Source organism: Rhamphochromis longiceps, linkage group LG22 (assembly GCF_057381845.1).
Source record: "Rhamphochromis longiceps isolate RC_006_pf linkage group LG22, R_longiceps_female_GT1.1, whole genome shotgun sequence".
Taxonomy (NCBI): Eukaryota; Metazoa; Chordata; class Actinopteri; order Cichliformes; family Cichlidae; genus Rhamphochromis; species Rhamphochromis longiceps.
In genome coordinates, this window is record NC_140577.1 from 5,905,979 (window position 1) to 5,915,877 (window position 9,899).

The following is a 9,899-nucleotide window of genomic DNA, read 5'->3' on the forward strand; positions in this document are numbered from 1 at the left end:
ATAGTGTGGGGCATTTCCCCACACTCACTGAAATGGCATCCAAGATGCCTTCATAACTTTAAGAAAAGGAAAGAAAAAAGGCAATAAAATGCAACAGCCTTTAAATTTGGTTTTATTTGTAAAGTAGATGTCATAGCATACATGTTAAATAAACATTTAATTAATACATACTAATGATATGGCATCCAAGGAAATGGGTAAAAGAAAACTAAAAATCAGTAAGTGATGTAGACTTGTAAAATAGCCATTATACAGTATATACAAACATAATCTAACATTGGTGAAAACACTCAATGTTACTGTCATTCACTTCCAACAGCAGGTAAACACAAGAGTTACATTAGAAACTGACTAATGTCTGAGTTTACCGCTCACTTCATGCTAAAACAGCTGAAAGAGGAGAGGGAAAAAAAAAAAAAAAAACAAAAAAAAAAAAAAAACCCAGCCCACTTAAAACTCTTAAATGTGTTAAATCTGGAGTGAAATTTTTTATTTTTTTTTTCCTTTTTATTGAAATGCACAGCAACTCCTTTTGTGGTGAAGCTAGCATTACTACACACAAGTACAGATATATGGAAGGTTTGAAGCATATTAGATTCAGACAAGTTGTTTGAAGTACTAATTAGAAGAAATGACATTTTGAACCTGAGATGAACCTAAAAAGTAGAAAACTCAGGATTTTAAAAAAAATAATTTCTACTTTTTGTTTGCAGTCGCTGTCCCTATGACGCAGTCGTTCACCTGCGGGGGAGAAAACAAAACAAAATTGTCAAAAATGTTAAAGTTACAGTGAAACTTCAAATCCTTGTACACTTCAGTGGTATTTATACTGTAAACCTAATCCCTATGCTGTAAACTGGCATGTAACTCTAGGAATCACTCATTTCATCCACTTTTGCCACCATTTTCCACATTAATTAAAAGAAAAAATGAAATAAATGAATCGATTAGCTCAAAGAAATTCCACTGCAGACGAGTGTTTGTGGTTAAACTGCAAAGCAAGCCACGCACATGGTGCAGGCCACTTCTGTGGGCTCTATCAGGGATTTATGTGACTAGTCGACTAATTGTCACTAGTCTGTATCAGACTTACCAGTCGTTCAATCTAATTGTTAAAATTTTAATTGATGCCCAATGCTGGTACATTGTGTTCTAAATGTTGTGGCAGCGATCTGCCACCAGATGGCGCACTGTTGTTGAGAAACACCATAAATCTATTAATCTACCCTGATCTTCTTGTTAACACTGAGATCGCAGATACACGCAGAGGAAATTAGTTTTCTCAAAGGTGGAAAACCTCTCCTTTAGGAGAGCAGTTAAGTCAATGGGAGAGGGGCTCAGAGTAGAGTCACTACTTCACATCAAAAGGTGACAGCCACCTGGGCAAGGTGTTCCAGCTGGGCACGTCCTACCAGGAGGAGGCCCCAGCATCCTTGGTCATGCTAGCCAGTTTACATCTATCAGCTGTGGTCAGGAGTGGTCCTTCCTGCTGCCCCCACAACCTGACTAGAAAGCGGCTGTATAATGTATTACTTTGTTACTAAATTTCTGCTTCTATTGAAAAGGTTGTCATTAATTTTCAGCAGCCTGAATCATTCGCGCCACACTCAGTCGTACTTTTAGATTCTCAAATGATTGTCATATTTTAATAGAACATCTTTTGTAGTAACGCATTTTCATTTGTATTTAACAGAATGTGATAAATGGATAAGATACATCTGCGTCTAGTTTGACAGTTTCTATTAATCAGTTCTGAAAATTAACTCAATATCTGAATGTTCCTTAGTTTTACTTTAGTTGGTTAGTCTAATTATTTCCCCCTCGATTAGTCGACTAGTAAATAAGACGCCAGGAACATCCCTACTCTTCAGACAAAACGTGAATATGAATTACACATAGGGCTGCTCGATTATGGCAAAAATGATAATCACGATTATTTTCACTGAAATTGAGATCACGATTATTTGACGATATTTATTTAACCCTTTAAGACCTACCATAGAACCAAGTCCACCAGAGCTTATATTATTTTTTTTTTTTTTTTTTTTTTTACATGCTGTAGTGCCATTTGTGGGAGCATTTCAAGTTGCTATACATCAATACAACTGTTATAGCCCATATTTTAATAATATGTATGCATTATTATTCGGGTGGCTGTAGCTCAGGTGGCAGAGCAGGTCAGCCACTAATCAGAAGGTTGGTGGTTCGATCCCAGGCTGCCTCCTCGCTGCATGCCAAATATCCTTGGGCAAGATACTAACCCCGTGTTTGCCTACTGGTGGTGGTCAGAGGGCCCGGTGGCGCCAGTGTCCGGCAGCCTCGCCTCTGTCAGTGCGCCCCAGGGCAGCTGTGGCTACAATGTAGCTTACCATCGCCAGTGTGTGAATGTGTGTGTGAATGGGTGAATGACTGAATGTAGTGTAAAGCGCTTTGGGGTCCTTAGGGACTAGAAAAGCGCTATACAAATGCAGGCCATTTACCATTTACCATTAAGTCCATAGTAATTACATAAATTGCAAAAAAGTGCAATAAACTACAAAAAAAAATTGAAAATCGCTTTTGTTTTGTTTACATATATTTCTACTTGGAGAAATTTAAGAGGTTTATCCCTCAAAACTTTAAATACAATAAAGTTGCAAAAAATAGTTTACAACAACAGGACATTTATTTTGAGTGTCTTCATAGTTTTATTTTGGAGATACAGCAATTTTTATATACTGCAGGAAAAACAAAAAACAATCCTATGATGCAGATTTGCAAAGAAAACAGCATGTGCATCATTTCACTGCGGGAAGTGTTACGAACAGCTGATAGGAACGGCAAAGCGTGTTTCTGGAATATTATGTTTTTGTTCCTGCAAGCGCTTTTTATGCAATTTTTGCAAAGCTATATGTGGAACGAAACCGTGACCGAGGACAAGCTGATGGCATCAGAAGTAAGTACAACTCCTCCGGTTTCATATGCAAAACAAATTATTGCGCTAGCTTACACGGTTCAGGTTCTACAGGGATTTAAAAATAGTTACGCAAAACGGAGCGTGCTGCTCTGACCAGCTTTAAAGGGTTAACAATGACTTTAAAAAAATAATATAAAATAGTGTGCAACACCACTGAAGTTTTTTGTTTTTTTTTTAAACTCTCTTTTCAACCAACGGCAGTCACTCTCTCCTCTCCAAATAACTTCTGCTTAGCTTTCCGAGCTTCCCTCGGGTCCTCTTAATCAGCGGTCTCCAACCTTTTTTGCGCCACGGACCGGTTTATGCCCGACAATATTTTCACGGAACGGCCTTTAAGGTGTCGCGGATAAATTAGGGAGGGGCTAATAATCGGCTCAGTCATTTTTAATGATCGTTGAAAGCCCAGATCGTAATCGTGATTAAAATTCGATTAATTGAGCAGCCCTAATTACACACCAAGGTATTAAAATGGATATGGAGTATGGCTTTGGTTTACCATAAACAGCTACTGTAAGGACATCATTAATGTACTCTGTCCAATGAACACTGGAAACAAGACTGCACTGACCTTGCTGGCAAACCTCAATGAGTTTAGAGTTTCCCCAAAGCTGTCGGGCTCCGGGGCGATGTTAACAAACATCAAGCTGCAGATAAAGACATCCAAAATTAGCGCCAAAGAATAAACAGTCACAATCTGAAGTGATGGGATCAAACTCTGTTAAATATTTATTGGGGATAAATTCCTTCAGTTTTATGTATCGTCATTATAAAGATTTGTGATGTCAACAAACTCACGTTTTGCTGTTCCCCCCCAAACATCCCTGCAGGAGGTAGGTGAGCTTCGAGTTCCTGTAGGGAACGTAACTCTCCTGAAACACAAAGGCCAAAAAAATCATTAATACTGTAAACGTAAAGAAAGCAGGTGTGACATCTAAGACTACAGAAACTGCAGCTGCAGACCTTGTTGGCCAGAGCGGCGATAACGATGCCCAGGTTGGACAGCGAGCCGTTGATGGCGGTCATCTCTTTGAAACGGTCACCCTGAGACTGGCTCTTCACCATTCGCTCACTGCCAGCCAAGTCCACCAGGCACAGAGTGGCTACATCGGAGCAGATTTTGCACTGGTTACAGTAACAATAACTAACCAGACTCAATATTATAGATCCAAAAAGAAGAAACCACATTCCTGATGCTGGTACTTCCAGTGGGATTATACTCACATTTGCACTTGACATCCCTGCCGGCATTGACTCCCTCAATATCCAGCTGGAAGACTGAGTGGGAGCGAGACGAGCGGTCATTCTGGGCTGTCTGGGCAGTGGAGCGATTCTGATTGGCCAAAGCAATGAGACCGAGAACCTGAGAGGACGAGGGGACGTTTTAAAACACAGAGCACTGATAAAAGTTTGGTAACAATTTGTCAGTCGATTTGAAATTAATTTTGTTCTGAGCTACAGATGTCTGTCTGCTGTACCTGATCCTCATTGGAGACCCGCTCATAAGTGAGATTAGTGATTGTCACTTCATTGCTGGTTGTCTTGCGGATCTCATGCTCCGGTCTCTTGCTGGACTTGCCGGTGTACAGAAGGTCCCTCAGGGTCTCATTGTAAATTTCAACAAAGCTCGCTGTGAACGTGAACTGAAATAAAAACTAAAATGAGCACATTCCCTCATAAACGCACCACGAGGGCACACAGCAGACTGCAGTGTGAAAGCCCTCTGACGCTGAGGAGCAGAAGCAATTTAACACTAATGTGAGACTTTTGTGGATAAAAAGAAAAGCACAACATTAACAGTGCGGCAGATTAATCATAAAAGCTCCACTCATCTGTATGCTCAAAATCATCTTTGGTGCTTAAGGAAATATGGCCGACTGTGGTAGAAAAGCAGTCTGGTCTTAGATGAACAACCTATAACACTAACTACTCAAGTCTTTCAGATAGTCTGCAGTTTAAAAGCTGCTGCTCTACCACCGTGTAAAGCTGCTACCACTGACCTTCTCTTCAGACATTCAAACACAAACCAAACCAACCTCCCAGCCTTGTTCTCCCAGTTTTCCTGCAGCTTTAAAGATCTGTTGCACAGCTCTGGGAATGACACCTCTGGTCTCGTCAACCTCGTCCCCCTCCATGGTGTACGTCTTCCCGCTGCCGGTCTGACCGTAGGCAAAGCAGCAGACATTGTAGCCGTCCAGTGCTGACTGCACCAGCAGTGAGATCTCCTCAAAGACCTGAAGATAAAGACAAATTTATACATTTCCTCCACGCACAGGCGGGGACCACAAAATGAAAAACAGTTTATTCTTTGATATACTGTAAAATGTGATATTCACCTCCTGCTGGGAGGCCCGAGGACCAAACACACGGTCGAAGCTGAAGTTGTAATTCTTCTGAGTGTCAGCAGTTTTGCCCGTGTGAGACTGAAAAGCACAAAAACTCAGTTCAGTTGGTTGTTTGTGCTTCCTCTTTGGGTTAGGGTTCATCTACGCTGACACTGAATTACACGTGTTAACTCACACAGAACTCAAATTCTCTGCAGCCAACAGTTTCTTTAAACATGCGTTAAGCGGTCCTCATTCTTACCTCCTCGGTTTTAGCCAGCGTTATCGCTTTATTGTCGCTTGTGGCGAGTTGTACATGTTTGGGAAGGCCTCCACCTACCAGAGGACGCACTCTGCAGAACACTCTGATATTACCCTGCAAGAGATACAAGAGTGAGACTGAAACTTAATATTTTATTGGTTGCAGCAAAATCCGAAGGATGATTGGACAAATGTGACCAGCACACACCAAAAACAACCAAAGAACAGAGAAAACATTCACATTTTGTGCACATGAAGAGGCACTTTTATTGGTAACAGAGGCAAACTTGCCTTGAGCTCTTGTATGGTGTTGTGGAGCCGTCTGCGCTCCATCTCTCCAGCGTAAAGTTCATCCTTCTGCTGGGCCACAGTTTCTTTCAGAGACCGAACCTCCTCCTCGAAGTCTCTGAGGTTTACCTGCACACGGGCCAGAGTCGACTCCTGCACAGAGAGCTTCATCTGGAGCAGAAAGAACAAATGATATTAAGGTTTGGCAGGTCATCCCATCTGTACGTTTATCTAGTGATAATAAACAAGCACAGCCATTCTCAGCTGCTGTTCAGTCAATCTTTTACCTTCAGAGTCTGCAGCTCCGTCTCTTGGCTGTCTCGGAGAGTCTCCATCACTCTGTATTTCCCCTCCAAGTTGGTGAGCTCCTTCTGAAGAAAGTTCTTGTCACTCAAGACTTTCTCCAGCTCATCCTGGACTCCAGCCAACACCTGCAGCTTCATCTCATACTCCCTAAAAATCCCAGAAGATAAAAGCAAAGTGAAGTTGTCAATGGTTAACACGACAATTTCAGGAGTAAAATTCCTAACTGAACGTTTATTTTCCAAATGAAATAGTCCTCATACCCAATCTGGCTCCTCTGTATCTGAAGCTCCTTCTCCAATTGCACAATTTTTCTTTGGCTCTGGGACACCGAGTCTTGGAGAACCTCATTTTCCTGATTCAGAGTCTTAACTTTTATTTGGTAGGTACGGACCTTATCCTCCATGTCGCTGACCTTGCCCTTCAGATCCCAAGGGTTTCGTTTTTGTGTTCCACCTGTACACAAACGCAACATTTTCAATTTGGTTTTTTTTCGGTCTGTTAAGAAAAATTATTCTACAGAAGCAACCTTTAAACTTCAAATGCATAAAGATGAAACAGTGACAGCTGAATTCCATTTAGGTGCTTCATGTTTATGGTCGTGTTTGCACAAACTCACTCAGAATCGTGGCTTATTTCAATGTACTGGGTCACTTTTTTCACACTTTGAAACATTTTCAAAAGCATTTAAAATTTATGGAGGGTTATTAACAAATCGAAGCCCCAAAATATAAACGTTTAGTTGTCAGAAGAAAAGAAATGAGCAGAATTCATTTCTCACCTGTTTTTGTGCCGGTGGATGCAACGGGTTGTTTCATGTTGCCTCCCTTTGATGTAGTTGAAGCTACAGACTGCTTAATGACACCTAAACAGTAAATAGATGCATTAAATGATCACATGTTCATCTGGGACCAAACTACGTACAAGATATGACACTGTCCATGAACAAATTTGATTAAACTTTAAACTGCTTAATCACTGCTCCAGATGAAGGTTTGTGACCACAGTGTCTACAGTCCTGCCACATATTTAGCATTTCTTACCTCTAGACGGAGCCGCAGCTACAGTGGCAGCTCCTACAGCTCTAAGAGGCCTAGCTGTGTTGGAGAGAGTGAAACAAAAAGGACATTTTTATCAAAATGACAAGAGGACAGAAGCACAATATACAATGTGAAAACGTGTTTTACTCAATGATTTTTAAATAAAGTTAATGCAGTTTTACTTTTTGACTGGTTTAGTTTGGGGACAGCCTTTTAATGAAGTGCTTTACTGAGATAAAGTAGTTCTCCGACATAAACCAATGTAGTTTGGAGTAAAACAAAAAGATTTCAACACTCGGGATTGAGACGTTACTTACAGATAGGTGCTCGGGTTGCTGCGAGAGCAGGTCGCTTGGTACCAATGACCGTAGCCGCTGGTTTAACCGGATCTGCATCCTTACGTAGTCTCTTCTGCAAAACAAAAGACCCCATTAGCATACAGTGAGAACAAACCTGAGTCTTGCGCAGGTTTCAGGGTAAAACCTCCCCCCCCGCCAAATGCACATTTGCCACACAAAATCCATCACATGGGATAGATGTCCCAGAAGAGCGTCCATGCTGAAGTACCACAACAAGAACTCCTTTATATCACAAACCCTGCAGCTGCTGTATTGCAACAATAAGAAGAAATTTGGTTTACCATCTAAACCTTTTCAGGCAAAGCAGCATGGCCAGCTCTGGTTTACTAGCCTTCTAAGATACCTGCATGTGCATGTGAGGATGTCTCACCTCCAGCAAAAATTAAACTCACAAATACTTAACAGTAATCTAAAAGTCAGACAGTAGCAGTAAAAAGGTAAACAGAAGGGTTTACACAAACCTGTGCAGGTGCCAAGTCCTGGGCATTCTCAGCGAGTACCCTCTTACTTGACATTACTGGCAGGCGGGACATGCTCTGTTGTGGCCTAAGAGGTGAATTATTGTTAAAACAGATACAAAGAAAAAAAAAACTTGTTTATTTCTTCATCATGAACAGCCACAGATTGAGTATATAAACCATTATTCTTAAATTGGGCCTTTAGTGGTTGACTACAGCTGTATGCAAGGCAGATCTGTATATAGTAATGGCAGAAATCTGCCTTTTCACACATTTTTTGGACAAATGTGTGAAACCCTTTCATGATATTTAAGTTGCACTTTTGTTTTTTTCCTAATAATAAAACCAAAAGAAATGTTTTCCTCACTTCAAAGCTGTACTGCCACTCAATAAATCATTTTGCGTTTAAAACCCACTCGACATTTTAACACTCTGTCCTCTGTATTAAAAAAAAAAAAAAAGTAGTAATCCTTCGTCAAAGGAGCTTGCAAAGAAAAGCGTCTGGACTTCTTTAAGTTCTTCTTCGTGTTACCCGAGTTGCAGTTGTATTTACCATTAAGCACACCAAGAACAACAACAGTCACTTGCATATCACGTGCCACATTTATTTTGACAAGACAGTAACAACGTGGTAAAGCCAGGTTTTATTAAGTAGCTGTTAAAATAACGTTGGCGTCTCCGATGAGACTTGGGTGTACTAGTAACTAATACAATGGAGACAAACTAGGGTGTTGCACGGTGATCCACACCTGCTTGGATATAACACTCATATAAAAGTGCCTGCTAATAATGAAAATCAATCACACGAAAACGTAATATTTACGTTTACAGTGAAAAGAAAAAAAAAAATCACACGATTTAGCGTTAACTCAACTCAGATAAACTTTTAATAACAGAGGTCCGACTTTAGTAACTTACCGAGTATGATGTGAGCCTAAACAAAGCCACTGTGTCCACAGTTTTTAGCATTTACATTAAAAAAAACTTAACTTGCGTAATTATCGAGTTAAACCAAGATAGAAAATCTTACTGGGACACGCTAATTTTTAAATCAGCTTCGATTAAATTACATAAAGACATCACCGACACTAAACCCGTTCGTATGATCGCTAACGTTGACGGCAGATACCCTTAGTACGAAAAGGAACTTCTACATTAAATTACAAAACTTTGCTCTTACGGTTTAAGTCGAGTTCCGCAACACAAACTGCAGATTAAAACACACACTTCACTGTAATATATGAAACAATTACCTTATAAACAATTTCCGTGTCCGCGGGATCTCCGTCCTCGACCGTTTAAATTTGAATTGAACTACCTTGGTGAGCGTCTTGCCGTGATTGGCCGAGATAGCCCGAACCCCGCCCCGTACGTGTGTATGCGTGTTTTGTCTTTCGGAGTTTTCTGCTTGGGCGGGATATACCCTGTTTGAATACTTGTCTCCAGTGCTAAAGGCCAAATTCTAACTGACTTATGATCAAACGAAACAATTAAAAAAAAAAGTCGTATAATTTTAGTATATACGAATCGCTTTCTTTTTCAAGTACATTAATTAAATATATATATAATTGTTATAATCAATTTTTTTTAGCTACATTGTTTAAAATAAACATCGTACGGTGGCCCGGAGATGCAAAAAGGCAACTGTTTGGGGGAAAAACGCGCATTGACTTATAATTCTTATCATTTCTATTCCAAAGCTTAAAACACAGCTTAAAACGCCTGAAAGAAGTAGTGTAAAACATTAAATTACATGCTTTGATATGGTTTGCTATGTTTACAGAAATATAATCTGTTCTTTTTAATTGTTTTGATAAATAATTGTTATGACAGAAACCTTTGGACTGCTTCTGGTAAGACACACGTACACTCTATAAAAATCCATGTGCAGTTTGTATATGCTTTCCTAGCGA

The 9,899-nt window shown here is 40.2% G+C and overlaps 1 protein-coding gene across 2 annotated transcripts; it reads right to left on the minus strand.

The window, feature by feature from the left end:
* Window positions 1–96: 96 nt before the first annotated feature.
* On the minus strand, window positions 97–9,363 carry kifc1 (kinesin family member C1). 2 transcript variants are annotated; one of them, XM_085395535.1, is made up of 17 exons: window positions 9,240–9,363; window positions 7,990–8,074; window positions 7,487–7,580; window positions 7,173–7,226; window positions 6,911–6,994; window positions 6,393–6,585; window positions 6,114–6,279; window positions 5,830–5,997; window positions 5,540–5,653; window positions 5,290–5,376; window positions 4,990–5,187; window positions 4,432–4,596; window positions 4,178–4,316; window positions 3,917–4,056; window positions 3,752–3,825; window positions 3,525–3,600; window positions 97–741 (listed from the first exon to the last, which is right to left on the minus strand). In XM_085395535.1, exons 2-17 carry the CDS (start codon window positions 8,059–8,061, stop codon window positions 697–699), a joined length of 1,869 nt encoding a protein of 622 aa, XP_085251661.1. In that variant the 5' UTR covers window positions 8,062–8,074; window positions 9,240–9,363; the 3' UTR covers window positions 97–696. The 2 variants fall into 2 exon arrangements, with proteins under 2 accessions (XP_085251661.1, XP_085251662.1); XM_085395536.1 differs by lacking the exon at window positions 9,240–9,363 and adding an exon at window positions 9,167–9,229.
* Window positions 9,364–9,899: the final 536 nt, after the last annotated feature.

What these genes read in the sequence shown, in the direction of transcription:
- kifc1 (XM_085395535.1), bottom strand. Translation starts at nt 8,061, where the DNA reads ATGTCCCGCCTGCCAGTAATGTCAAGTAAGAGGGTACTCGCTGAGAAT. An exon ending in AGGACTTGGCACCTGCACAG is followed by an intron (nt 7,581 to 7,989) that starts GTTTGTGTAAAC and finishes TTTGTTTTGCAG; the next exon opens with AAGAGACTACGTAAGGATGC. An exon ending in CGGAGCTGCAGACTCTGAAG is followed by an intron (nt 5,998 to 6,113) that starts GTAAAAGATTGA and finishes TTTCTGCTCCAG; the next exon opens with ATGAAGCTCTCTGTGCAGGA.